This window comes from Musa acuminata, chromosome BXJ3-4, assembly GCF_036884655.1.
Source record: "Musa acuminata AAA Group cultivar baxijiao chromosome BXJ3-4, Cavendish_Baxijiao_AAA, whole genome shotgun sequence".
NCBI lineage: Eukaryota > Viridiplantae > Streptophyta > Magnoliopsida > Zingiberales > Musaceae > Musa > Musa acuminata.
In genome coordinates this window covers 4,467,501-4,493,533 of record NC_088352.1, presented here as the reverse complement: position 1 = coordinate 4,493,533, position 26,033 = coordinate 4,467,501, and the positions used below count along the sequence as shown (strand labels likewise).

The window sequence follows — 26,033 nt, the reverse complement described above, 5'->3', positions numbered from 1 at the left end:
CTTTTGACCTATAAATAGTAGCACCATATTGTCACGGACAAATTTCGAAACAGGATGTGTGATGTAATGCTTATGTATGTCCGTGTCTCTTGGTATGTTCATGTCTTGTACAGCATGTAGAGGGGCGGCCAAAGGCTTAATAGTCTCATTTTAGTTGGGTTGGTGGCCTCTTTAGGCTTGTAAATAAAGGTTGTGTCATGCGGACACGTGCGAGAGATTTTTGGTCTATAATGAACCATTTTACCCTTTGTTGTGCAACTGTTCAGAGCTTGTAAAGTATGTTTGTAATTTGCATTGTCTATGAAGTGTTTTTCAGAGATGATTGCTTGTGTATCCCGATTGAGGCATTCTCTCTAACCCGTTCTCTCTTTTGTTGGTCCCAAGGGACAATGGGAGGCTTCGGGGAGGCTGACCTTTGCGGACGGACACGCAAGGGTGTCGCACGACTTAGGCAAAACCAGTTAAGTCCGTGATAATATGGTATCAGAGCGGGACAAGCACTCATAGAAACACTTAGCATGCAAATGTGGGGGACCTAGCGGGGCTGCGTAGAGGGCAATCAGCACATGCGTGATCGTTTGGGGGAAAACGGGCATGGAGATGTAGGGAAAGGAGTCGCTCCGATGAGCGGGCATCTGAGATTGGCATTTAGAGGAATGGCCAACCCTTCGCGCAAGAGGCACCACGAGAACAGATAAGCTTGGAAGAATGCGAAGCGCACAAATGTTGGGATGGCTGAGTTTGAGCTACGGCTCAACGTTAACAACTATACTTGATGGTGCTCAAGGCAAGCGAGGCGCTTGGCAAAGGATGAGACCAGGCAAGGTGGGATGAGTTGCTCAGCGACCGAAAGAGTTTTTGCAAAGCTCACAGAGGTGAGGGGAATTGCTAACTCGAAGAATTTGGTACTCATACATGGGCTTGTATGCGGACGACGGACTGTTCGTGGCCATCCCAAGGTGACCGAAACTCGGCGCCAAGGAGCATTGAAACTTTCTCTTCGTCATGTGAAGGATACGTCTGTAAGAGGCTAAAGTGTGCAACGAGTTCAGCATGTTGCTAGGCCTTGAGTGGTGCAGCGGGGGCTGTATTGACGTGGAGTCGCAATCTAGCAAGTGCGCTTGCAGGAGGCAGAACAATGCACAGTTTGTTCAGCAGATCGGAGTAGTCCAAGGGGATGGTGGTCTCCGAAACGAAGAGAGACGTTGCTCTAATGGGACAGTTATCCAAGAGGGATAAGTCTCGGCTCTCTAGAGGGAGAATCATGTGCGATGGACTGCACATGTTGAGGAGGAGTACCTCAACAAACAACAACTCCATGAAGCTCGATGGACTGAGCAAGCAGCGAGGAGTCGTCACATGATCTCGCTTGAGAGAATGCATTAGTGGATGCATTGCGAGATCAAGTGGGGGAGCGACCCAAAGCAACTTAAATGAAGGCACACTTGGAGTCGATTTGGAGATCGGACTCAAGGGAGGGCTGACCCGTGGAATGGTGGGCGCGAGGGCCACCATTGACTCAATGCAAAAACGAGGAGCGGAGCAACTTGGGTGTAACTTGGCGAAGTACCCAAGCCGCATGAAGGGAGCCATCATAGAAGTTAGAACATGGAGCAGAGGCACAATGCTTTCCTTAGATAGAGGTCAAGGACATGAACTCTTGTAGAGGCAGGAGTATAATCATGCTGTTCCATGGGCCCTTCATTTTGACGGAGTGGACTCATCTTGCATGGTGCCAAAGATGAAGGGAGCTTCTGGGCACATGCACTTTATCTCGGAGGAGCATTTGATGGAGGAACTAAGGCGACTCAATTTACGGAGGCGAAGTTGGGTTCAGAAGGCCTTAGCACGGGGCAAGAGGACGCAGAGGCGGGTACTCTTGAAGAATATGTCACAGTATTGTCATTCAAGTTGCCATGAAGGAAGCGGTGCGCAGCGGAGATTGTGCTGGTAGGGGCAGAGGCCTAGGATCCAAACAATGGTGCACAAATTACAGCGAAGTCGGGGGACTTCGGGAGCTACTAGGCGACAGACTGTCCTAGAGCGGTGCTTCATCTAGGTGTGACCCAAGAGTGGGTGGATGAAGGTCGATTGCCAAAGGAGCGAACAAAATCGAAGGTGGAAGAGACCCTGCGATGTATTGGCAGAGGCCACACATGGAGGGTTCACAATTCGAATTCATCCCACAAAGATCAGAATGCAACAGAGATGTCACCAGGAGGCGACATGGTGCAGCGGATCGTGGTGGAACAGTTCGTGGCAATGCGATACAAACGACAGTGAGTCCCGAGAGGGACTTGATCATATGGAGGTATGATCAGGAGCTACTAGAAGCTCCACTTCAGTGAACAACACGACGGCAAGAAGGGCTATAGATTCAAGGAGTGAAGGCCATGGTACCGCAGAGGTGGGTCTTCCGTACGTGCATCGAATTTTGCATCGGATGAAAACCTTGGTCATCAGCATATGGGGGCTGTGTTCCACCAAGGGAAAAGTTCGAATGCAAGTACCAGTGAGTTCTATGGGAGGGACTTGATCATGCAGAGGTATGATCGAAGCAACTAGAGAGTTGGACTGCTCCAGAGCTCATATTCGCTTAAGGGAGCCCGACAAGTCAGAGGACAAGGTCGAGTAAGCGAACGTTGCTACCAAGGAAGCTAAGGAGAACAGAATCGGTGCATACCCTATAATGCGATGGCAGAGGCCATGCATGGGAGTTGCAGTCTGTTTTTCCATTGACCAAAGGAGAGCTGCTTGGAGAACACAGAGGTGTTGAAGCAAGGGGTCGAAAGGGGCGAGGAAGCGACGACGAGTCCAGAGGGACTTAGCTACCCAAAATCAAGCATCAGTTAGAATAGAGGTAGACTCGGAGGAGTGACACAGAGGCATATCTACTGATTGTGAAGGAAAGGGATGCAGATGCGAGGCGACGGATAGTAGTGCCATGGGCATGGCAGCGCCATGGTACCGCAGAGGCGGGACTTCCGTGAAAGTCATTGATCCCTTGCTCTCATGAAGGGAGAGCGCTTGGTCGTGAAAGGGGCCGAGGAGGTGGAGCATGCAGAGGCAATCTCCAAGTACCGAGACAAGGCGGAAGGGCAGAGGCCGAGGAACTTTGTAAGACCGGTGTCAATGAGTTTCTCATCAAGATAGCCGAAAGTGAAGGACTTCGGGTCATGCAAGAGTGCATAACCAAGGAACGAAGCAGGCAGTACGCGGTGTTGTACCTTTGCTACTCAGTGGAGTAGGCGGCAGGGTTGATGGAGAAGACGGTACAATCCCAGAGGTGACCAAACCGATGAGAGAACTACTCCAAGTTGGGGTGAAAACTTCCTGCATTCTAGAAGTTCAATGGCATTGAGAAGGTGAATCACAGTAGCTAACTCAACGCAAGGAGTGCAAACACTTCATGTGCTTCAGAAGTGTGAGCAAAGAGCAGGCGAAGGCCAGTAACCAGCTCGATGCATGAAGTACAACCTCGAGGAGGCGGGCGAAGTCAAGTAACATTTGCCTTCTCAACACTTAAGAGAATGGGTGAAATCGAGTACCCTAATTATCTTATCTATCCAGCAGAGGAGCTCTGCATATGTTTAAAGACCCTTCGAAGATAATGGAAGATAATAGTTGTCAAATCCTCACCAACAGTGATCAGTGCTACTGAGAGTAGATTGTTCGCTTCATTTCCCAACGAAGTGCCAATCGAAAGCGGAAGTGATGCGAACCTACTTGGATGCGACAACTAAGTGAAAGAAGAGTCAATGAGCAAAATTTTGTAGATGAAGGACCCAAAACTTCAGAAGTTTGCGAGACGATGCTCGTTAAAGCTCCAACAAGCATCCACCCAATTCAAGCAGCATGTGGAATTTGAGAGACTGGCACAGTAAGGATGGTATTTTCCTTCATCTGGGGGGGATCCGTAGGAATCAACAATGATCAACACAACTCAGCCAACCCAACACCAGAGTCAGAGTCATTGGTGAGTTGAAGCAGCATGGCGGATCAAAGGTTCAACTACTCAAAAACAGCAGTAGAGAACAGCTGGGAGCCAAGAGGCGCATTGTAGTTGGAGCAGAAGATTGAAGACTCAGCAAAGGCGAGGAGTTGCAGTGTCGACAAAAGCTTCAACGAGGACGTCGAAGGAATAAGTGGGGGAGAATGTGTGATGTAATGCTTATGTATGTCCGTGTCTCTTGGTATGTTCATGCCTTGTACAACATGTAGAGAGGCGGCCAAAGGCTTAATAGTCTCATTTTAGTTGAGTTGGTGGCCTCTTTAGGCTTGTAAATAAAGGTTGTGTCATGCGGACACGTGCGAGAGATTTTCGGTCTATAATGGATAATTTTACCCTTTTTGTGCAACTATTCAGAGTTTGTAAAGTCTGTTTGTAATTTGCATTGTCTATGAAGTGTTTTTCCAGAGATGATTGCTTGTGGATCCCGATTGAGGCATTCTCTCTAACCCGTTCTCTCTTTTGTTGGTCCCAAGGGACAATGGGAGGCTTCGGGGAGGCTGACCTTTGCGGACGGACACGCAAAGGTGCCGCACGACTTAGGCAAAATCAGCTAAGTTCGTGACAATATAGCACATCGTGAGACGTGCCGCTCCTTTTCGCCGCATCGGCTGGCGGCTACGGTTTGAAAGTCCACGCCGCCTCTGGCTCGCTTGGTGCAGGTCGGGAACGCCTCGATCCGGATCTGAGGGGCCGCTTACCGCCTTGCACCAACTGAATCGGAGGCGGAAAGCGATGGTCTCCCCTTTTAGCGCGGCTCCCGGCTGCTGGGTCTCGACGCTTGGAGGTCAAATCGAGTCTTTCTCGTTTATCTTTTTTCTCTTCGCCTTCGATTAGGCTTGTTTCATCTTTTTCTTTCTCGTACGTTGAATGCTATGTTATGTTGTTTTGGATTTCCGCTTGCGTATTTCGACCATTGATTTACTCATTTCGAGATTTCGGATGATTAATCGTCTCAAAAAGTCTCGATCTTTGGAGATATACAGCAAACACTTGTGCAGAGCGCAGAAAGCATGCTGTTCACAAACAACTCAGCTCATGTCAGTCCACAGATTGTTCAAGATCAGATCTGTTTGATCCATGAAAACCAAGCTCGAATTCAATTTCAAACCAAACCTAACTGGATAAGGATTGCTCGATTGCGGTAAACTCTTTTTCATTCTTTAGTTCTTATCTTGACTAGGAATGCAGCAATCATTTTCCATTTAGCAGCTATTTAGTAGCAATAAATCCTATGTCATGACTATATAAACACAGACCTCAGTCTTCTACTAAAGTGTATTAGCAGTTCTAATGACTAGCTTTCGACCAATTGTAAGCATTACTTGTTCCTCTGGATAGGCAGATGTTAAAGAAACAATGGCATGCTTAAAATGGATGTTAATTGAATGATATCCTCAGGCAATTTTAGAAGGTGCATATCGAATGCCAACACTCACAGGAGATGTAGTTCTAGGTTTTTCAGATCATAACTCTTGCAAATTCTGAAAGATTTTCAAGTAGATCAAGTATGACTCCAATTGTTTGATGTGTATTGTATAGCAACTGGAAAATTTCGTCTATTTTTACCAAGTCAGAAGGTTGTCTTGATCTATGGTTAAGATAGTCCTATCAGTTCCTGTTGGCCTCATCCGCAAGAAGATCCTATAGTTGGCAACTGATTGCAAATGCTATTATTAATCATGTTCTACAGCTTATACATGCCTAGCATGTCTGTTCTGTATACATTAAAAGGCACTATTTTGTTTGTTTTATCGCTCTTCTATGTGCGAGAAGGTAAAACATTGAAGTGGCTTAGTAGTGAAGCTTATTATAAGCGATTAATCTGCACAAAGAAAGACAACAGTTTTAGTGTAATGTAACCATACAGGTGCTATTTTTTCGTCTCTGCTTTGTTAATTCATACCATCCTTGTTTCTAAGATTTAATTTATCTCGAGGTAAGTGTATCTTTTGGTGGACTCCCTTGTTTTGGCAGGAATTTAACACAGGGGCAGCGCATGTTAACCGAGGAGTCCGCAAAGGATGAACAATGAGACGATGAAAAGGGAGCCCCAGTTGTAGGAGCATCAGGATGAGTTATTCCCAAGCTTCCGAAACATTTTCAGGCTCAAACCACTTGGTTTAGATCTTCAATGTAGACAAGGTTTTGTATACAATCATAGGATCCTTAATCACTGATCAGTACATCATAATGTAATCAAAGCACACAATTTTGATACTATATTGACTGCAGAGCAACAAGTCTTGGTGTTTGTCCATTGTTGCCTGATAGATTTATTTGTTTCTATAATGTGAAGCAGAAGAGTTACCAGTGCTCAGTGCATGTTGGATGGTGGCCAGTGGCAACTGGGAGAGGGATTTTATTGGAAAAAGCTGTTGGATCCATACAGCTCTTTTGCCATGAACTGTTCATGTGTGTTGCTTTGGTTTTTGTGCACTTGTGGGGCAGTGTAGCTGAACCATAGCAGTCAAATCTGTTCTTTCTAGCATTTCATTTTGATCTCCATGAATCCATGCAGTCTGTATGCTGATATTAGTTAGCACATTGTTCTGATCAACACTACACAGGTACAGTTTGGTCATGGTAAACATATTCGACCACCTTTTCTTCCTCCAAGGAAATGTTTTATTGCCCAAAAACCCTCCATTCTTAACTTCAATCATATTAGCCTCTTATGATCTTTCACAATGTTTCTAGTACTCACATTTTGGTAGACAGAATCACTCATCAATGATTGATACAAATAAAAGAAAGAAAAGTTTGTTGCCATTTTGTTGGCACTTGAACGATGAAACTAGAAATGAAATATTTTTTTGAATACAAATTGTGTGCAGTCCTCGTGAGAGTTAAAACTATTTAGAAACAAGTCATCTAGGTAATTATTTTGAAGGTTTTCTAGTTTTGCAGAATGGTACATGACTGAATGAGTCTTTAGGGTAGTGTCTCGGGCTAGTTTATTGTGTTGTTCCGCAATAGTGACATATTAGTATATGTGAAGACTTCGGCCTATAGACCATCTTGAACTCTTTGTCGTGCAATCATTCAAAGTTTACGAAATCTATATTTATATTTTGTATTGCTTATCAAGTATTTATTGAAATAATTATTTATAATTCTCTGAATGTTTTCTCTAGTCCATCTTCTCATTTATAGGTCCTTAAAAAGGGTTATAAAAGGTTATATAGAGATTGACCGTTGCGGACTGGCGTGCCGATCAATCAATTTATCATTTTCAATATAACCCACTAACCATTAGGATGTCTGCCGAAAAATAAACTCAGTATCTTATGGGATCCCAATACGATGAAGGCAACTAACTGTCATAACCGATAACTGACACAGGTCCTCGGTCTCCTCAAGTCAACGAGAGCCACACAACTCTCCACGCTAGGATGCCGGATAAGGCTTCTCCCATCTCCCTTCACCACCCGACCACCCTCCCAAGATGCCTATCTCCATCCCTTCTTCGACCTCCGGGCCACCGTCGGCCACCGTCTATTCACTCCCTAACTCGGTACAGCTCCACCACCGCCCCGATCGATCCCGGTGCTTCCGATCCACTTCGCCATCTTGCAAGCTGAACCGCTTCAGCACTCCGCCGCCGCGCCAAAAGGTTGACGTTGGGACGAGTCGATGCCTCGGCTGTAGCAGATCTGCGTGGGGGGCGAAGAGAAAGGACTCTGCTTCGTGCTCGGTCACCGCTAACCGTGACGGCGAAGTCGAGTCCGGCGTGGAATTTCCCCGAGACTACTTCGAGCTCCTCCAGCAGGTGCTTCCCAAGTCATCCTTAGTTCGATGTCACTCAATCTTGCAAGCAAATCACTCGCTCTGCTGTGCAAAACCATCAACTGGTACTCATCATAAGTTCCTCCACTCACTAATTCTACTCGAACAACTTGTAAGCTGTCATGGTGGAGGTAAGCGATTGGAGAAGAAAGGATCAGCAAGACAAGCTAATTGAGATTGTGCATTTTCTTGGAATTAAGGAAGCATTGATGAGGCTGCAAACCAACGATTTAGTTGATTCCAGCTAAACACACACACACACACACTATAATCTAGATGTAATGCAATAGTGCCATCAAATCTTGTACTGATCCTTTGGATGATATGTAGACGAGCTTTATCCTAGCAAAGGTTGTAAGCAGTATATTTATGGTTTGATTAGGCAAGAAACATCTCACAAGTGTGACTCAAGAACAGGATAGGTGATGTAGTTGTTGATGCTTATTGATTAAGGTTGAATGAAGATAGAAAAGTATGGTGTGGATTTGATGGTTTACTCCCCCGTTGGTTATCGGCTCGATTTTCTTGTGACATTATGGGGGCTTCTTCTAGTGCCAAACATTATTCGTGTGGTATCGCTTTCGTCACGACTGATGTCGAGATGAGGAATGGATTCAGCCGAATGGCTTACAAGAAACTGAGTTGGGTGTACCAGACAAGACTCTTCCAATTATCTGAACATAAAGAGTCGTCTGAACCATCAGAGTTACCATCAACTTCGTGTTCTGATGGTTTGTCTGACTGATCGTTGACACACAAGGCTGACCAGTCATCCGACTTGGTGTCGACGTGACACTCAACTTTCAATGTGTCATTTACCCATATCACCATCATATGATAGTAGAGCTAAGCATGACAAGCCAATGGAGTGATGTTTTCCTCCTTTTACTGATCTCAGGCGAAAGAAGCAACTGCACTGGCTTTAAAGGATGACAAGCAACTGCTGGTGAGTAGATGATTAACCAATCCTGTGAATTATGAACATGGAGAAGTCAGCTTGCAGAATTAACTTTCTCTTACAGGAGATTGAGTTTCCTACTTCTGGACTAGAATCTGTGCCAGGTTCTTCTCATTCAAATATCTTCCCTTAGCATGCTAAATATACCCTAATGCTTCATAATTCATGCCAATATTGTGATTAGGTGATGGTGAGGGGGGGATTGAGATGACCGAATGCATGCAGCTAATCAGAGGATTCTGTGATCGCCTAATAGCTCCCGAAAAATCTACTCGAACGCGAGTGGTATGTACTTTCCCAGATGAATCAGATCTGTTCTGATACATCCGATATTTATCTGCTAGCGTATGGAAAAAAAGATCAGAGGATCAAATTGAGTGCTTTGATCTGATTTGTAATGGTAAAAGCAGTCCAAACTACAAAATCTAAGTCTGTAAACAAAGTGCAACACAAATTTTTTGTGTGTACAGTTCTTCCCAGAGGCAAATGAAGTTGAATTTGCAAGAAGATCAGCATTTGAAGGGACTGCACTAAAGCTTGATTACCTAACAAATCCATCATTTTTTGAGGATTTTGGTTTCATAACCAAAGTCAAAATGACAGATCGCGTAAAGCCAGACGACGAAATGTTCTTGGTTGCATATCCCTACTTCAATGTCAATGGTAAGCTTTGTTGATCCTTCTGAGTTATCTATTTGATTTCTGTAGATTTAAAGGATGAATTCATTGTTTCACAGAAATGCTTGTGGTGGAAGAACTTTACAAGGAAGCAGTTGTAAATACCAGGCGAAGGCTAATTATCTTCAATGGAGAACTTGATCGGATCAGAAGTGGATGTATCCTCTATAGGCTTATATTTGATTCAATCTACATGATTCTTGGAACTTACCTTAATTTCCATTTACATTATTTATTAGTTCTAAAATCAGATCCAGTTGGGATCAAAATGATAAAAGAATGATTGATTTGCTAAGAAGTAGAGAATTCTAAACTTATATATGCAGAGCATATCACCAACAAACATTGGAAAAAAGTTCCTTTTTTTTTTCTTAATGGCAGGTGACCTTCAAACATATTATGTATCCTTTTGTCAAGTAGGATGCAAGATTTTCCCCATGTCACACTAATTAATTAGTTTAAAGGAGACATTAAGCTTGACCAATTGTTCTGACAAATGGAAATAATTATTTTTAGGTATCATCATCACCAAGACTTTGAGAAAATATATTTGCATCAATTTGGTTCTCGACTCAAATCCAATCATATGGTTATTACGGCAAAATCCTACATATAGAAAATTGAAACATGAGGAGAAAATGCTTCGTTTCAGTGGTAGAAATGGGAGCAATGCTTCCACAAAACGCTATCACGATTGATGCAATTTATATTTTAATGCTTCTTGTTGACATTCTACACTAAATATCCATTGAGAAAAGAAAGTGCAATAGTTTGTCGAGTAGTGTATACCGAGGACTGCAACACCCCCGATACGATTTGGTAAATATTTTACCGGTCCGATGATCCACCGGTACATAGACGAGGGTAATCTGACATTGTCCTGGATAGTTCCTTGTTTCTTGTTTCTTCATTTTGTTTTCAGGATTTTTTTAAACCTAATATAACGACACTCGGTATACCAGTATGATACCAGTCCTAGCCTTGACTGGTACACTACCAGCACATGAAATTATGAACCTTGGTCTATAGTATATGCATCTTCTTGATCATCGCCAGTGTAGAAGTATATATAGATCTTGCCACATAATTTTCATTTATTACTGTCCTTAATGAGTTAGATTATCCACAATTCTTCTATCCCAAGTTGGCTGCACTTACCAAGACATTCCTACCCAAGTTGGAGACAGTCTACTACATTCACAACTTTAAAGGACTCAAAGGAGGAACACTTTTCAGGTTTGACTTCATGCTTTGATATAATATGGACAACAATTGGGAAAATAGATGCCTTTGATTCTTATTTCTGATTCCTGTTATTTGAAAAGACACATTAAATATATGTCCACTCTGTGTTTTATGTACCTTTATAGAGAAACAGCAGCATGCATTGCTAGAATTCTTGTTTCACTTTCTAAATTATTCTGTTTTTTCAGGTCTTACCCTGGTCCATGGAAGGTATTGAGAAAATTAAGAGGTAGATACATATGTTTGCATCAGCAAGAAGAGATGCCATCACTGAAGGAAGTTGCACTCAACATTCTTCCATCAGCATAATCCATGAGATACTAGCCATTCCAGCGTCTTTATGTACATATACACAGGTGTAAGTGGAGCTGCCAGTTCTTTTTTTTTTCTTTCACCACATACATTTGCATTCCTCAAACCTAGAGTTTTACTAACTGGAATATGGCATTGCATGTTTGGTATTGACTGCAGAAAATTGCAAGTCTGATGTAAGGATGAAAACAGGTTTGGTGGCATTGTCTGGGGATTACTGTGACACGATGGGGGCTTTAAGTGCGCATGAAACAGTATCCTTTTACCAAGATGTTGGCAGAAATTTTTGCCTTGAGAGATTTGTTGATACAAGATCTCTATACCTCTGTCACTATTTTGCAATTTTGGATCTCTGGCCTCTTTTATTCCACCCATTCCCCATGTAATAGACAGCTAGAATCAATGAGAGGCTTGCAATTGATTTCATGCACTTGATTTGATCAATTTGAAACCCCAAAAAATCATATATAATTATTTCTACTTTTAGTTGGAACATCAAGTTTTCACCTCTTGGAACATATACACTGAGCCATCCTTTTAAGAGGACCAGATAAGCCTGGACCTAAAATCTAACCCAATATTTAAACTCAATTATTGTCTTAATGTAATAGTAAAAAAAATGATTTTTATAGCCTTAGCAATAGCTATTAGATCAAGGATATGGACTGTGGAGATGGACCATCCAAACTTTTCTTTTTGTTAGTAGGTCTCAACATAAGAGCATATAGTCCAGTCGAATTATGGAGAAATCACAAGGTAAATTGAATTATCAAAACAAAGAGAGATAAACAATGTTTAATAACTTAAGATGTGTAAACAAACTTCCAACCACCAGCAAAACTTGGAAGATGAAAGTGAAAAAAAAAAAAGATGTAGGACATGTCCTCTCAACATTGCATAATGCGATAGGAAAACTAGAGCTCAAATGGCATATCATAATGTGATATCCCAAGTTTGCCTAGATGCAGAAGATGAACTGGACTTGGAAGACATCAAATAAGAATACAAGCAAAAAACCTGGTTGTAGTTTTCAAGTGACATGAACCAAACGCCTTGTAATTCATGTCCTTGAGTTGATGATCAAAGAGGTAAGGACTTGGATGAGCTTCTGATAGATTTTTTCAAGGAGACTTCTTGGTATGACCAAAACTGCTGATGTTACTGTCTGAACTGTACAACTCGGAGCATGAATGTGTGCCACTTCTGTTGATAGCCGGAGAAGGAACAAAAGAATTTCTATTCATGAAATGAATAATGGATGCAACATAATCTGAAGCAGTCATTCTTCTGAAGGACTATCTGCAAGGTCTGTGACAAGTGCAGAAGACAGCTCAACATGTGACACACGAACAGCCCCGATGAGACGCTCTGGAAGCTCATCAGAAGTAACAGCCTGCAGGAACTCAAATTTTGTAATTCATGGTTTTTATTATCAATTCAAGTATTGACAGATTCCTATGTGCAATGAAACTTAAGTATTGACAATTTACAATATGGAAAGCATATTTTACAATGCCCCTTAGCATCAAAAGCAAGTCCAGATGGTCCACAATTGAGTCATACAATGCCCAGTGGCAATAAATTACTTCATAAAAATCACCATATTATGACATTTCTGCGAAGAAGAGAGACAAGGCAGTTTGAACACCTGGCTACTGTTGGTTGAAATCTAAATCAGGGGATTCCATTTGGTCAAAAAGGTAGGATGGATAGGGATCATGAGAAAGAAACCAAATTCACCTCAGAAATTATGCAACACTGCAGATCACAGTTCCAAGGATCAATACTAAAGCATATGGATGCAGCTAGAAAGCACAATTTCTAAGGTGCTACATCACTAACATCTGACAATTTGGCTTCCACTGGTTGTTTTTGTCTGTCTGAAAATCCTTTAATGCCTTCAACAACCAATATCATCAGCAAGGTGAAACAATCTAAAAATTTAGCTTCAGATGTTGGAGAACCTATAAATGAAGAAATTAGCACCCATAAAAAGAATTGGCTTTAACACTGACTGCAAATCAAGATGCCAGTATGATTTGAGTCGTAACCTGTTTTTCATGCATTGCAGTGGTATCTAAACTTTAAAATGCCCTTAAGCCCGGTTAATGATGCAATACATTCACCAAGAGAAAAAGTAAATAAATATCCGTGTTAAAAGTCGGAAAGGCACCATGTTGGATTACCTGAATGAGGAATGCCATATCAACTACCAATGATGTAAGTACACCACACACTAGCCCGAGCACTCCATTAGCCACTGCTGAAGAACCAATATCCACGTCTAACTGCACAATATTACACAGATATCTTTAGAATAATTGTTGACCCAATGTCCTTTGCTTTTTCCTTATTGATTCTCTAATTACGGAGACCATAAATTTGATTCTGCGAAATATGTGGCATCATCATTTGGTCTTACTTCCAAGTATTTTTCTCCACGAATGTAGCTACAATCAACAGCTTTTCCCAATAAACAAGGGTTGCTTCCAACACTTTGACGAACAATCCATGAGCCCTGTGTCAATAATTAATGATAAGTGTACTAAATGGATAAAATAACCCTTAAATGTTGATCCAGGGATATGAAATGATACAAGTGAGCAAATTTATACATAAAAAGGGCTTTGAGAGATTAAGACCTTAGGGACAGATGGGATTAGCTTTAACCTACTGTTGCGGAACTCATCATCACCATCAGCAAATCGCTGCAGTAGTGATCCAGGTACCAATTGTTTCTTTACATAATAAAACACCATATTGTAATGTGTTGATCCTGGAATCTACAGAAGCAGAAAGTAATCTTTTACTGACAAGCTAATCAGAGTAAAGGTATACTGGAAACGGGTAACTTCATATGTGCCACTAAATACATCAAAAGCTTTGTATATCAAAAGTTGCACATATCAAATGCTCTTATAACTGCTAGATACTTTTTCAGATATCCCAAGAAAGATACCCTTGTACTCAGAGATCTGCTAAATCTTGGTTGAGGTTTGAATAGAGATCAATACAGATTAAAATGAATAAATTAGCCCAAATCTCTCACTATTTATTTCCTTTTCTTTACTGGGCTTTTATTAAGGTCACTTTGATGAGTTTCAAAACATGCCCCTGAATCTTTTTTGATGGATCATTCCAGGTTGGTCATGTTTCATCTGGAGTCCAAACTATCTTTATTACAATAAAATTACTTGATTTTAAAATGGTATACATGATGTTTACAATTTTATGAAAATTCTCACAAAATTAAAGAAAGAAAAGGGCACATGAGGTGTTAGATTTTCAAAAGCTGTAGGAGTCTGCATTTTCTGTGACCCAGGAGCTTGATCACCACAGAAAATGACACACCAACTGTTGCAACAGTTGCATAATCTCAGTCATACAAATTATTTTCAGGGCCAAAACCAATTACCAATATCATCAAATAAACATGTAAGTTTAACTGGGCTTAAATTTGTGCTGAATTTCAACAAATATGCATTATTAGGGCAGGAAAATTGAAACACCATCCTAAAATATTGGACTGGTCTAAGCATTATAAGTTTTATTCTTTAAGACAGCTGCATCTTTCTGGAAATACTAATCCCATATCAACAATATCAAACAATAAGTGTCCTGAAAAATGAAAAGGAGCCAGGGAACATCTGAACTTTTAAAACAGAGCATCTTAAAAATCAAGAACTTACCTGCAGATTTATGACCAAAGTGAACAGTCCTTTCTCAGAGGCAACCTACAAATATGACAAAGCAAGGTCATAGTGAAGCTAATGTTAGTCACATTATGCTAAACATTGTGTGCAAGTAATATCTTTAAATAAATTATTATTTTGAAAATGCTAACAAGTAGAGAACAATATGAAGTTGATAGTATAGATGCAAAAAACTCTCATATTGTTTACTTTTACCCATGGAAAACAATAATTGACGCCATCTTCAATTTGTAACAGATTACAGGTATATTAATGGACTGCATTTATTGAAATTTTGGAGCCATTAAGCCAATTTCATGGATTCAGACAAGCAATGCTGAACTATTTGTATATACAAGTAGTATCTAAAGAAAGATAAGAACACATGCTAACTGGTTTTCAATTATATATACAATAGTCATGAACATGTACATATGCCTTGGGACATCAAACCTAGATTGGAATCAGACAAGCAATCCTGAACTATTTGTATATACAAGTAATGTCTAAAGAAAGATATGGACACATGCTAATTCATTTTCAATTTTATATATGTCATGAAACATGTACATATATATGCCTTGAGATATTGAACCTAGATTGGTATTCTCCAATAATTAGAAAAGGTGAGGTTAAGATAACCCCATCAAACGTAGTCCAATCAGGGAATACATTCCAGTATCCTTTCTTAAGGGTATTTTGTCCCTTCTTTTCTTATATAAGCTTGTTATAAATATGATTAGAGGAACTTATAAATGAAATATATAGAAAGTCTCTTTGGCATTACTTACTTTTTTGCTCCTTATTACAGAAATAAAGATTTTGTTTTTCTTTTATTGTTCTGTTGGAGACTTCTTTCTTCCTCAAAATACATAAACACCAATTAGGGGCTTAATTCCCCAGAAATTTGATACAAAACATTGACCATCAACAAGACATGCATATTCATTTTTCCACTCACCAAGCAATGTGAAATATAATGCAAAAAGACAACCCTTTATTCTTATAATTAAAAGCGAATTTTGTTTTTGTAATTTCAGTATCTTGTTATTCATTCTCAGACAAATTTACTCCTACCATAATGTTTATTGATGGAAATTCTAAAAATCCTTAATGAATTATTGTTTCTGTTCATGTTGCAGTTGGTAGTTTTTTTTGCTAAAAGTCATTCCGATGGAGTAAGTTGATTTAGGTCTGAACATCAATCCATAATGACTGTCAATATATCGAATAAATAATAAAAAATTTGAAACCTGATAGAAAAGATGACGAAAGCACAAAATAAAATCCAATTTGTATGTGAAACTTATGATGTTGCATCTGTAACCTACTTGGGCTGCACAGCCTGTTCGCCGTGCAACATGGTCCATTCGTTTTGTGTTTTTCAGCCAATCAACTGCTACAAGTTCCATGAGGTACTTTCCTGCAGGAATCTTAACCAAAAAAAATATGAAATTAATTTTCCTATTGCCTTTCTGAACCATTCAGGATGAATATATATGTATATATACATATATATATATACATACATATATATATATACATACATATATATATATATACATACATATATATATATATATATACATATATGTATATATATATATGTATATATATATATATATGTATATACATATATATATATATGTATATATATATATATATATGTATATATATATATATATGTATATATATATATATATATAGAACTGTATAAAGATCATATCAAAGAAGAAGCAACCTTGGATTTGTCTTTAAAAAAATTTTCACTGCGGACTTTGAAAATATTTCCATCTGGTATTTTCCAACAATTGCGACTATCTTCACCATCATCCCACCGTAAATTGCCAGAGAAGCAGGATGTGTCTAAAATATCTGAAGTCTCTACTTCTATATCTTTAATATTTTATGAGGAACACATCAATAAGAAGCTAATCCATCATATAGCAAAAACTAAATTTGCTTCACTATCAGTAAATAAACTAGCAAACCTGGCTGCTTGTTGTTATTTCCAGTTTTGATTGAGGATCCCTGCATGGCAAAGTCCTTCAGAATTACAAAATGATAAGATGTACATATCAGTGGAAAAAACATTATACCCACCTCTTCTTCAGCCTCAGGTACTTGATTGTCCTCATCTTCATCGGAGTCTTCATCTAAAATAATCGGTTGTCTAGTATCATTAAACACTTGGTCCAGGGATACACCAGGCTGAAAGCTGATTTCCTCGGTTTTCTGTTCCTTCTTAGAAGAAACAGAATCTGATGTCATACTGACCATGATTGGAATTCTATTTGCTGTGTGAATTTCATCTGTTTGAGAAAATAATTCACGTATTCCTGCCACAAAAAGACACATCGTGCTTGCATTTAGATATAACCTACAAAAGAAGGCTTTTTTATCAGACTGATATTATGTTTCCATGCATATGAACTGTCCAGAATGATACCTGCGACACTATTCAACATATGAAGTAAACAGTGTTGCTGAAATGAAGGAAAATAACCAACAAACCACCCTTTAAGGTCAATTTGCATAAGCTGCTGGACTTGAGTACGAGGTCTCCCATCACGAGATCTAAGGGGTGAAATCTTGAATCCACCACCTAGATAACGAGTAAAACATGTATAAGTTACTGCAGCAAATCATTAACTCATGAGAAAGATATATGTATATACTCTCGATGTGGGCTCTCACGAATCCTCGCTGAGGACCACAGTTTGGATGTTCTCTAGATCGGAACAGCACAACTGCAATACAAGAAGCACACCACCATGAATGCCGCATAATGTGATAGACAAAAGCAGATTTCTTAACTTTAATACTGACCATAACTTCCATCGTCATTACGTCGCCAGTAACGCACATAACAAAGGTCACGAGGCCACACAAACCTGCAGAAGCACATCTTAAATCGACAATGTTGGAAAAATTCTTGATGGTAATTTTCCTAGATCTGGAAGAACACACTGCCAACAGCGAAAAAGTATGCAAACCAATTATTGTGTGATAGTAAATGTTTTCAGTATTTAATAAAACAAGAGCAAGAAGTATGCCTAAAAGAAAAACAAAACTAAAAAGTTGTTCTAGTAACTAGGAAGAATTTAGTGCTAAGGCAGCAGCTCTTTCATCATAATGAAGGTTATTTTATGTCACCAATTTTCTGATAGATTGTTTTTCTTTCCAACATATCACTACTTTAAATAGCCCTGTTTTATTAGTCTATGATAAAACATTGACATCTTTCCTTGTAAGTTACAGCATACTTTAGAAGAATTACTACCTAGAAGTTTCATTTCCACAGGATATAATCAAAGAAATAAATATTTTATTGTGACTTTTACTTGATACATGTTTATACCACAACCAAAAAATTTTCTCATTCCTTGGATATTTGAGATAACATCACATTAGCATATAAATTATTTTGTTTAATACTAGAGAAGACGTTTTGGCAATGCCTTCAAAGCCAAGATAATAAAAGAGACATGCATTCTGCAGTAATGTCACAGGTTTCATGAAAGAAAGGTGTATGTCTGATAACTGGACATGGACATTAATTCTACTGAGCTATCAGTATCGTAATCAAGAAGGAACGATGTTACAATTATATGGAGGCATTGAAAAGACTGAAAAGGTCTAACTTTTGAAATAACCTAGGATATTTACAAAGAATTGTTGTACTCATAAAGTGCTGGTTGGTAAATAGATGCACTCTATAGGAAGATTCTCCAAGCATAGGAGTTTACAAAGCTCTTGTAATTTTTACTTGGAATGATGATTAACAGGAAAACTTAAGGTTCACTGTAGCTTGAGCATAAGCCAATCACCAAAGAATGAGCTCACATGTACTGAAATTGACATCATTATGTGTTTATATACATGTTACGTGCCAATCAGTGCCAACAATCATATAAAGGCATGCCTTTCAGCATCACCCCATGCCTTGTTTTGATACCCTAGATACCACTACATGGTTTGAAGGTAGCTCTCAAACTAAAGCACTTCATAGAAACCATGTTGTCAATGAATTTAAAATATTGATTTAATGAACAAGAACCAACAAGTGATAATTCTTTTCTATCATTTCTTAAATTTACTAGATTTTATATTCATCTAGAGGATAAATGACGTATGGGAGTAAATCTTTAACCAAACTCTTGAAAAGAGTGTATGTAACAATCAACTTCAGAGCATAAACTGCCATTTCACCCTGACCAGTACAAAATAGGCGATACATACCGATCCAAGTGTGAAACTGTATGCAGACTAACTGCCCCCATTTTGGGCAGTCCAGTCCGACCTATTAAAAAAATAAAAGAAAAACATTTTAATACTGCTAGTTTAGGGCACGTGTTCATAAGCCCTCTTCATTGTGCACACAAGTATGCTCCCACTATCGTCGCATGTTGCCCATCATGCATCGTCGATTCCGAGTACACTTCCTCTTCTCTTTCTTCTTCTTCTTTGAGTCTTTGGAAGATATTGGTGTACCATGTGTCAGTACATCAATACCGACTAGAACATATTAGTCCGACTAGGGACCAATACACATGGTCCACACGAGATGGTAAACCTTACTTCAGACTTCAACAGATGTTTAACAAGGACGTATAAGCAAAACAAAAGCAACAATATGATCAAGCTCTGTCTAACAGTATGCTCGTGTAAGAAGAGATGATTAATTTTCATGTACATGCCAAAACTTTCCATTTATCCATATCTAGAAGTCCATAATTTTAATTGTGATGGTCATCAAATCAAGTAATACTACCATACTTCTAGCCTTTCAGGAGAACATTCAAAATGACTTATTTATGATATCCACATAACAAGATGTGGAAAAATGAAGAGTCAAAGACGGCCTTGTTATATAGATGCATTAAAACAAAGGAAAAGCACCAATGCTACTTTTCCAAAAGCAAATATTATTTCCAAATTTTAGCTTGTTAGAAGCTATACATTGCAAAGTATAATTGGTAAGTTATGCTTAGAATGTAATGCAACATAAAATTTTAATAATCTCCCTAAAAATTAGTAAGTTATTGCCCAATAATAAAGCAACAGTACCAAATATTCATAATTTCATATTATGGTGGAATCTAAATTCTAAAGTATCAATTTTCTGTAATATTAAACATAGGATGAAAATGAACAGTGAGCACACTTACAAAAGAAACAGTACGAGTTACGGTTTGATAGGTTTGGACACTAAGTTGCAAAATATTACCTTGAGAACCACTCCAGCTGCAATCTATGGTACAATATAGCTGTATGTCCATCAACCTCTTCAACTAAACTGCCATGCTGGAAACTACAATCCCACCTGTGACCAAAGAGGTAAAGATGTTAAAAAAATGATAAACCAAGAAAAAGAAAAAATTACCAATCATAAGAAGAAGCTCACTCAAAACGTGTGCCATCCATAGTCATTACAAGCCCAAATATAGCTTCACATGTGGCTTCCACCACACCAACTGCTTTCATTGTCTTACTATATCTTCTTGGCTGCACAGGATTAAAGAAAGCAAGCTGAAATGTCAATCACGTTACTTTAAGAAGTACATCTAAATATGCTTTTATAACATACAAGATCAACTTCTACAAGTTCTTCAAAAATCCGTAGCCCTGCAATTTATGTCAAGAAATCAGTCATATTATCTAACATAGGACAAGCTCACTTGTCAAAGCCAGTGCATGAAAATTCCCACAAGGAAGGAAGCTGTGTAAAAAAGGAAGAACAAAAGAAGTAAACTTGCCATTCTGGCAACTGACCAGTCGCCAATGCTTTCTAGGAGAAACTTGATCACGCGTCCAGTCAAGTACTGAATCAGGAGGGCCTAATAATAAAAGAATCAAGGTCACGTCCGGAAATACCAGTTGGAAACTATGTAGCACTTTATACTATAATTTTGAGGTCAGTTGGTATGTACCATTCCCAATGGTTGTCCCCTGTAGTAAAGTGGGATTATTTTCCTCTTCATCTTCAGGACTACAATTAGAAAAAGTTTTGGTTAACAAGGAGAAGAGACCAAGCATGCAAATTGTACAAGCATATTATAAATGGATAAAGCAAGTTTAACATTTTCAGATTTCATAGTTGACCAGGAAAAAATGGTATAATAGAAGTCTTTTCTTAGGCATTGAACTCTGACAGCCCACAAGTAGTGACAATGCATCACCAATTGGGAAAACCAGCAGAGGCAGCCTAGTCAATGCTCTGACTAAATAAATTAACATTTGCATGTAAAATGAAGTACATGTTATGTCCAAGTCTTTAAAGCATATAAAATGTATAAACACAAAACATGCAGTAAAGTGGATAAAAAATTAGCATGAATTCTCTACTGTAATCATATAATATAATGATAAATAATGCACATACATGCACAACCAAGATGTGTAAATATGAAATATGAAATTAGTATAGTTTGCTGACAGAATTATGGTACATTTGATTTAAAGGAAGTGGGAAACATGAACCAAAAGTTTGATGCATGGAAGTAATAAATGCTGAAGAAAATACCATCTTATCTAAAGGCCTTAGTCAACGAATTTCTGCTCAGGGGACTGGAAATAAAATTTAGACTTCAGAGAACTTACACAGTGTCAAAATTTTCTTTATGATCTCCACTTTTCTTTTGGTAAGTTTGAGAAGATCATTATATAAAATTTCAATCTCAGTGTGAGCTGGTCCACACCAATTAACATGTACCATTCCAACAAGAAATTGGAATGAGATGCACCTCATTAGCCAATACAATCCTTTTGCTCATAAATCACCCTCACACTTGCAAATCTATCCAAAATGTGAACCTAAATGAATCTATCAATTTTATGGTTTTCATAAATTTAATCTCCGGGTTTTTTTAATTGAGATTTGAGACTGTTAATTACCTTAACTTGATTATCCTTTCACCTTGAGGTTTGGAATCCAGTATATATCACCTCAACACCTGGCTGATGCCATGAAATGTCTTCAGATTATATTCTCTAGAAAATTCTTAACTTTTCCACAAGCTTGGAGAAGATTGATATGATCTTTTTGTGTAATCTGCTAGAGCCTCATAAAAAAGAGTAATGTCAGGATCTTCAAACGTGAAATTACAACGTCCTCAGTCACTTTCACTATCAATCTTTTTCTCATTGTTTGTATATATTTACTTTAGCCTACCGGCCCTACCCCTTTCTATGCTTCTCTTTTTTTCATTATTTTTTACTTATTTTTCCTATGGAACAGTTCACATATAGCATTATTATGTTATCTTGACTCATACCAATGATGAAAGGAGGGCCACAAGAATGCTCCCTTGATCAATCTTTTCTCCTTGCTCTATTTGGTAATATTGTTGACCCAACATTTTTACAGCATATGGTAAAACATTTTTAGTTCCAATTTGGACAAATCAAATTTGATATTTATTGTAACTTAATCTCTTCAAATTATGCAGGAACCTCAACAAATGTAACAAGGGTAATTTCAACCATCAACTAAGGTCAATGTACTTTGGAAGATAAGGAATATGACTAAGATTATGTGAGGATCTTATATGTTGACTTATTGGTATATTGAATCTCCCTTTAGCACACAACAGTTGTGGCTGTTGCGTTCAAGATAGGTACCATCAAAAGTCAATTTAGGATAAGTTAGGAGTGAGTTGTAAAATTCTTCTCCCAAATAAACCTTCAAAATTCACACTCGTAACTTTATAGTTAAATCCTAACAGGAATGAACTTTGCAAAGTTTTTTCTAATCAACTTGGCTCAGAGGATTAGACATTTGTAAACAATTGTCAGGATTGACACAATAAACAAGCAATTATATTGGTATTTTTTTATAAAAATTATTTTCAATTAATAGAGTCAAAGAGTCCCCTTATTCATTGTCATCCCTTGCATGAATACGAGTGTAAGGTTCTCAACGAACAATTCCACAAAAATCACATATAAATTGTCCAAAAATGCAAGCTTGGGCAGAAGGAGAGAAAGAAAATTAAATGGCAATAAAAACAGAAATATCTACAAGACAAATTTTGCAGTAAGTTGAGGTTTAATGGAGATACTAAAAAATCAAGACTAACATATAAAATGTAAGTTTGAGTACCACAATGACATCCCAGTTCCCAATTCTATCTGAGTCTTAAATAAAATTTTCAGTTTTCTATCATCAGTATGGAATCTGTAATATAGTGTCACACTGTCACTTACTGCCTTTCATGACTAGAGGAAGATTCATTCCTGTCAATATCCATTCCAAGGTCACTTGAAACAGAGGTCCGATTTCCATTACTGGTCACTGAACCATGTTGCTGTAACGAAAAGATGATTAACAATCACTTATGCAAACAAATAAACGACTTTCAAAAGTTTACTGAAAATGCATTTGGCGGGTAAAATTTCTACAGTATATAGCAATTGCTGTACCTGATCAATAACTAACTCAATCTTCTCTTTCCAGTTAAGAGCATCCTGGATGTTGTATGCTGCCATCTGTTCATGAGTAGAGCTATGCATTAATATTGTTTTCTTCAAAAAAAAAAATTTGTTTGCTTAACTTTAAAAGCAAGAAGATCCACCTTCAATTTAAAAATGAAACAACGGTAACTATAATAATAACTGAAACAAATAAGGAAACATGATTAAGGACCTGCATAGATCATATGGGTTTCAGATGACAAAAAGGATATGAGCAGATATGCTTGTCTAGCACATGTGCTAATTCTGGTATTGACAATGCCAGTCTGTCCTACCTACTCAGCTTTTGCAATATGTATTGTATTTCATCAGACAAATATCCCATAGTATTCACAAGTCACATTTTCACCTTCTCAAATATTTAGATTTATCCAAAATTTGAAATATGGCAAAATAAAAATCATCAAAAAAATCTCCCTTTTGTATAATTTACATACTCCTCAAATTGTAATCTAACACTTACAATATGGACAATAGAAGTCAATATTCTAAAAAGTGGTTCACTTGGCTGTAGATGCTGCATATGCTTATGTAATATATGGCTACATCACATACGGTCTATGTTGCCTGAATATGCCATATTACCACATATATTATCTGTGCAGCCACATTTGAATTTATGTCTTCTCCTCATTGCAATTAGTTTAAATATTGATTTCATAGCTTTGGTTTAAAAAAACTAATACATGTTTGTTATGACTTACATCTTATTCAGTGATAAACATCATACTATAAGCTAGTAGTTTGGAAATAGGACAAATTTATCTATCATTTTCGTAGATAAATTTCATATTTCTAATTAATTATGTTGATTGTTATGGACTTACATAGAAAACATGGTCCAGGATTGGTTTGGGATCCCTGGTGTGGGAAAGAAGATTTATGTTCATTGTTGAGTCATCAAATTGTACATTCCATTTTATTTTCTTTCTCACTCTCTCTAGTCAGCTAGGAACAAGAGAATGGAAAAGGTGAAGAACATTGAGAAGGAAAATAGAGTATGATGTCTTTGGAGAAACGAAGGTGGGGAAGTCACTGGAGAAGTCACCTTGATCCTTTAAAAATAAATTTTGTCATTGGCTGTGATTTGTGAATAACAAACACATTATCTCAGCTTGTAATGTTGCTCTTGTAAATGCTACATGAAAGCTTTACTTTTCCACCATTATCGTGGAAATTTTTATAACCTTGTATGGGAAACTAAATTTTAATTCCAACCAAAGCTGTACATGAAAACTGTACTGTATAGGTACATAAAAGTAATTGTGTGTAAGCTCACACCAACTACAACTAAGAGTAATAAACTGCCGAGTATGTCAACCATCAGCTTCGCTCCTCCCACACCTATCTATCTGCACAGTGTACAGTACAAACAAACAACAATAAAACTAACACAAACTACCCAAACAACCAACTACAGCAGAAGAAATCACATAAATTTGTAAGGAACAGTATTTTTTCCTGAGAACAATGTAATGCTTCAACCTGGTTCCCAAAAATTCTAACTTACCAGACAATTACTCCATGTCAACCTAACCTATACCTGCTTTTCCTAGTAATCCACATAAGATTGGAAGTGCATCTTCTAAGATAAGGAAGTTGTTTCCCTGTTTTGACTTTAGTGCTATGTAGAGGAAATCTTGGTTTTATAACAGAGACGATTTTGCTATGCCTTGAACTTCTGGTTTTTTGTAAATTTAAACTTTTTATGAAAATATCGATGTGTTTTCATCTTCCATTTTATATGATTTTTATGTTTTTTATATATCCACTTCCATACTTCCCCAAATCCTCATGAAAAAAGAAGGATCATACAGAAGGCCAGGTCCAATATGGAAAACCTCTATTGCAAGAGCTTATGCAGAAATCAAAAGGTATGTCAAATGATAAATGGGAGAATCTAAGACAGTAAAGCCATTAACGTTTGCCAACTTTTTTGAGTTCCAATGAGTAATCCACCATTCTATTTGAAAAGATACTAGAAGTGGATTTCCTAGTATCAACATCATCAATGATACACATAACAGTGTACCATTGTAAAATGGGATTGTTTCCCACAAAGTATAAGAACATCTTAGAAATCCTAAGGTATTCTAATATGTATTCCACTACTGACCAATTGTCCTGTATTAGAAAACAAATTGAATATTTGTACCACACATTAGCAAGTCTGCTATCATGCACATAGCATAGATGAGGCTTCCAATTGCCAAACATATGAGTTCCTCTTCATCTCATCCTTCTACTTGTTCTTGAAGGAACAAATTGATTGCTGGAGAACCAACCAATGAGTGTTAATTCTTTGTGGCTTCATTAAGACATTCAATAGGGAGTTGTTTGACAAAATTAACATGACACATTCTATATCTAAGGACAAAATGATGCTCAAAAAACCATTTCAATATTATTTTATTCCTGACAACAACATAAAAGATCATCTTATAAAGCATAGATTCTTACCCTTGATATATTTAGGTTCCACTGTAAAGCTCAAAAACCAACAACAAACATAATGAAAATGAAGAGAGAGAGAAGGAAATAATTTACCACCTACCATTATTTGTTGATTTGTCTCTTTCTTGTTGTAAACACATAAAACATAAACCATCTGAAAAAAAAATAATTAGTTGTATATTCACCCAAATGCTGATTCTGAAATATATTCAAACATACTCATAATAGCAAACAACATTTTAGGAAGTTGATACGTGATCTGAGAATTTGTAGTGTTGAGAACTTGAGAAATCAATTCTGTGAACTTGCTTGCTAAGAAAGCAAATTACAGATCAGAATTGGAAAGCATTTGAAAGCTTCATAAGGATCAACCTTTTTTTCTTAAATCAACTATTATGAATATTTACATTTTTCACAAGAA

At 37.9% G+C, this 26,033-nt stretch overlaps 2 protein-coding genes and 1 long non-coding RNA gene across 4 annotated transcripts in view; 2 read left to right on the top strand and 1 right to left on the bottom strand.

The window, feature by feature from the left end:
* Positions 1-4,638: 4,638 nt before the first annotated feature.
* On the top strand, positions 4,639-6,206 carry LOC135635906 (uncharacterized). The gene is made up of 3 exons (XR_010495760.1): positions 4,639-4,796; positions 4,996-5,153; positions 5,987-6,206. It is a non-coding gene; the product is annotated as an uncharacterized LOC135635906 (long non-coding RNA).
* A 1,189-nt stretch (positions 6,207-7,395) lies between these two features.
* Positions 7,396-11,417, top strand: LOC103980706 (protein LPA3). The gene is made up of 9 exons (XM_009397175.3): positions 7,396-7,781; positions 8,697-8,744; positions 8,821-8,860; positions 8,941-9,041; positions 9,227-9,419; positions 9,494-9,592; positions 10,553-10,670; positions 10,868-11,037; positions 11,151-11,417. Exons 1-8 carry the CDS (start codon positions 7,458-7,460, stop codon positions 10,986-10,988), a joined length of 1,044 nt encoding a protein of 347 aa, XP_009395450.2. The 5' UTR covers positions 7,396-7,457; the 3' UTR covers positions 10,989-11,037; positions 11,151-11,417.
* An 832-nt stretch (positions 11,418-12,249) lies between these two features.
* Positions 12,250-26,033, bottom strand: part of LOC135637244 (protein ENHANCED DISEASE RESISTANCE 2-like) — a 16,263-nt gene continuing 2,479 nt past the window's right edge. The window contains exons 3-22 of one of the 2 annotated variants that reach the window (XM_065149826.1): positions 25,713-25,766; positions 23,108-23,173; positions 22,892-22,992; positions 20,617-20,675; positions 20,443-20,523; positions 20,274-20,311; positions 20,091-20,191; positions 19,914-20,009; positions 17,513-17,577; positions 17,362-17,433; positions 17,133-17,288; positions 16,787-17,022; positions 16,675-16,714; positions 16,425-16,579; positions 16,015-16,116; positions 14,681-14,725; positions 13,634-13,774; positions 13,414-13,509; positions 13,178-13,279; positions 12,250-12,384 (exon numbers count right to left, since the gene is read on the bottom strand). In XM_065149826.1, the coding sequence (XP_065005898.1) occupies positions 12,271-12,384; positions 13,178-13,279; positions 13,414-13,509; positions 13,634-13,774; positions 14,681-14,725; positions 16,015-16,116; positions 16,425-16,579; positions 16,675-16,714; positions 16,787-17,022; positions 17,133-17,288; positions 17,362-17,433; positions 17,513-17,577; positions 19,914-20,009; positions 20,091-20,191; positions 20,274-20,311; positions 20,443-20,523; positions 20,617-20,675; positions 22,892-22,992; positions 23,108-23,173; positions 25,713-25,766 (1,920 nt within the window). In that variant the 3' untranslated portion in view covers positions 12,250-12,270. The remainder of the gene's footprint in view (positions 12,385-13,177; positions 13,280-13,413; positions 13,510-13,633; positions 13,775-14,680; positions 14,726-16,014; positions 16,117-16,424; positions 16,580-16,674; positions 16,715-16,786; positions 17,023-17,132; positions 17,289-17,361; positions 17,434-17,512; positions 17,578-19,913; positions 20,010-20,090; positions 20,192-20,273; positions 20,312-20,442; positions 20,524-20,616; positions 20,676-22,891; positions 22,993-23,107; positions 23,174-25,712; positions 25,767-26,033) is intronic. The other variant, XM_065149828.1, reaches the window with a different exon arrangement.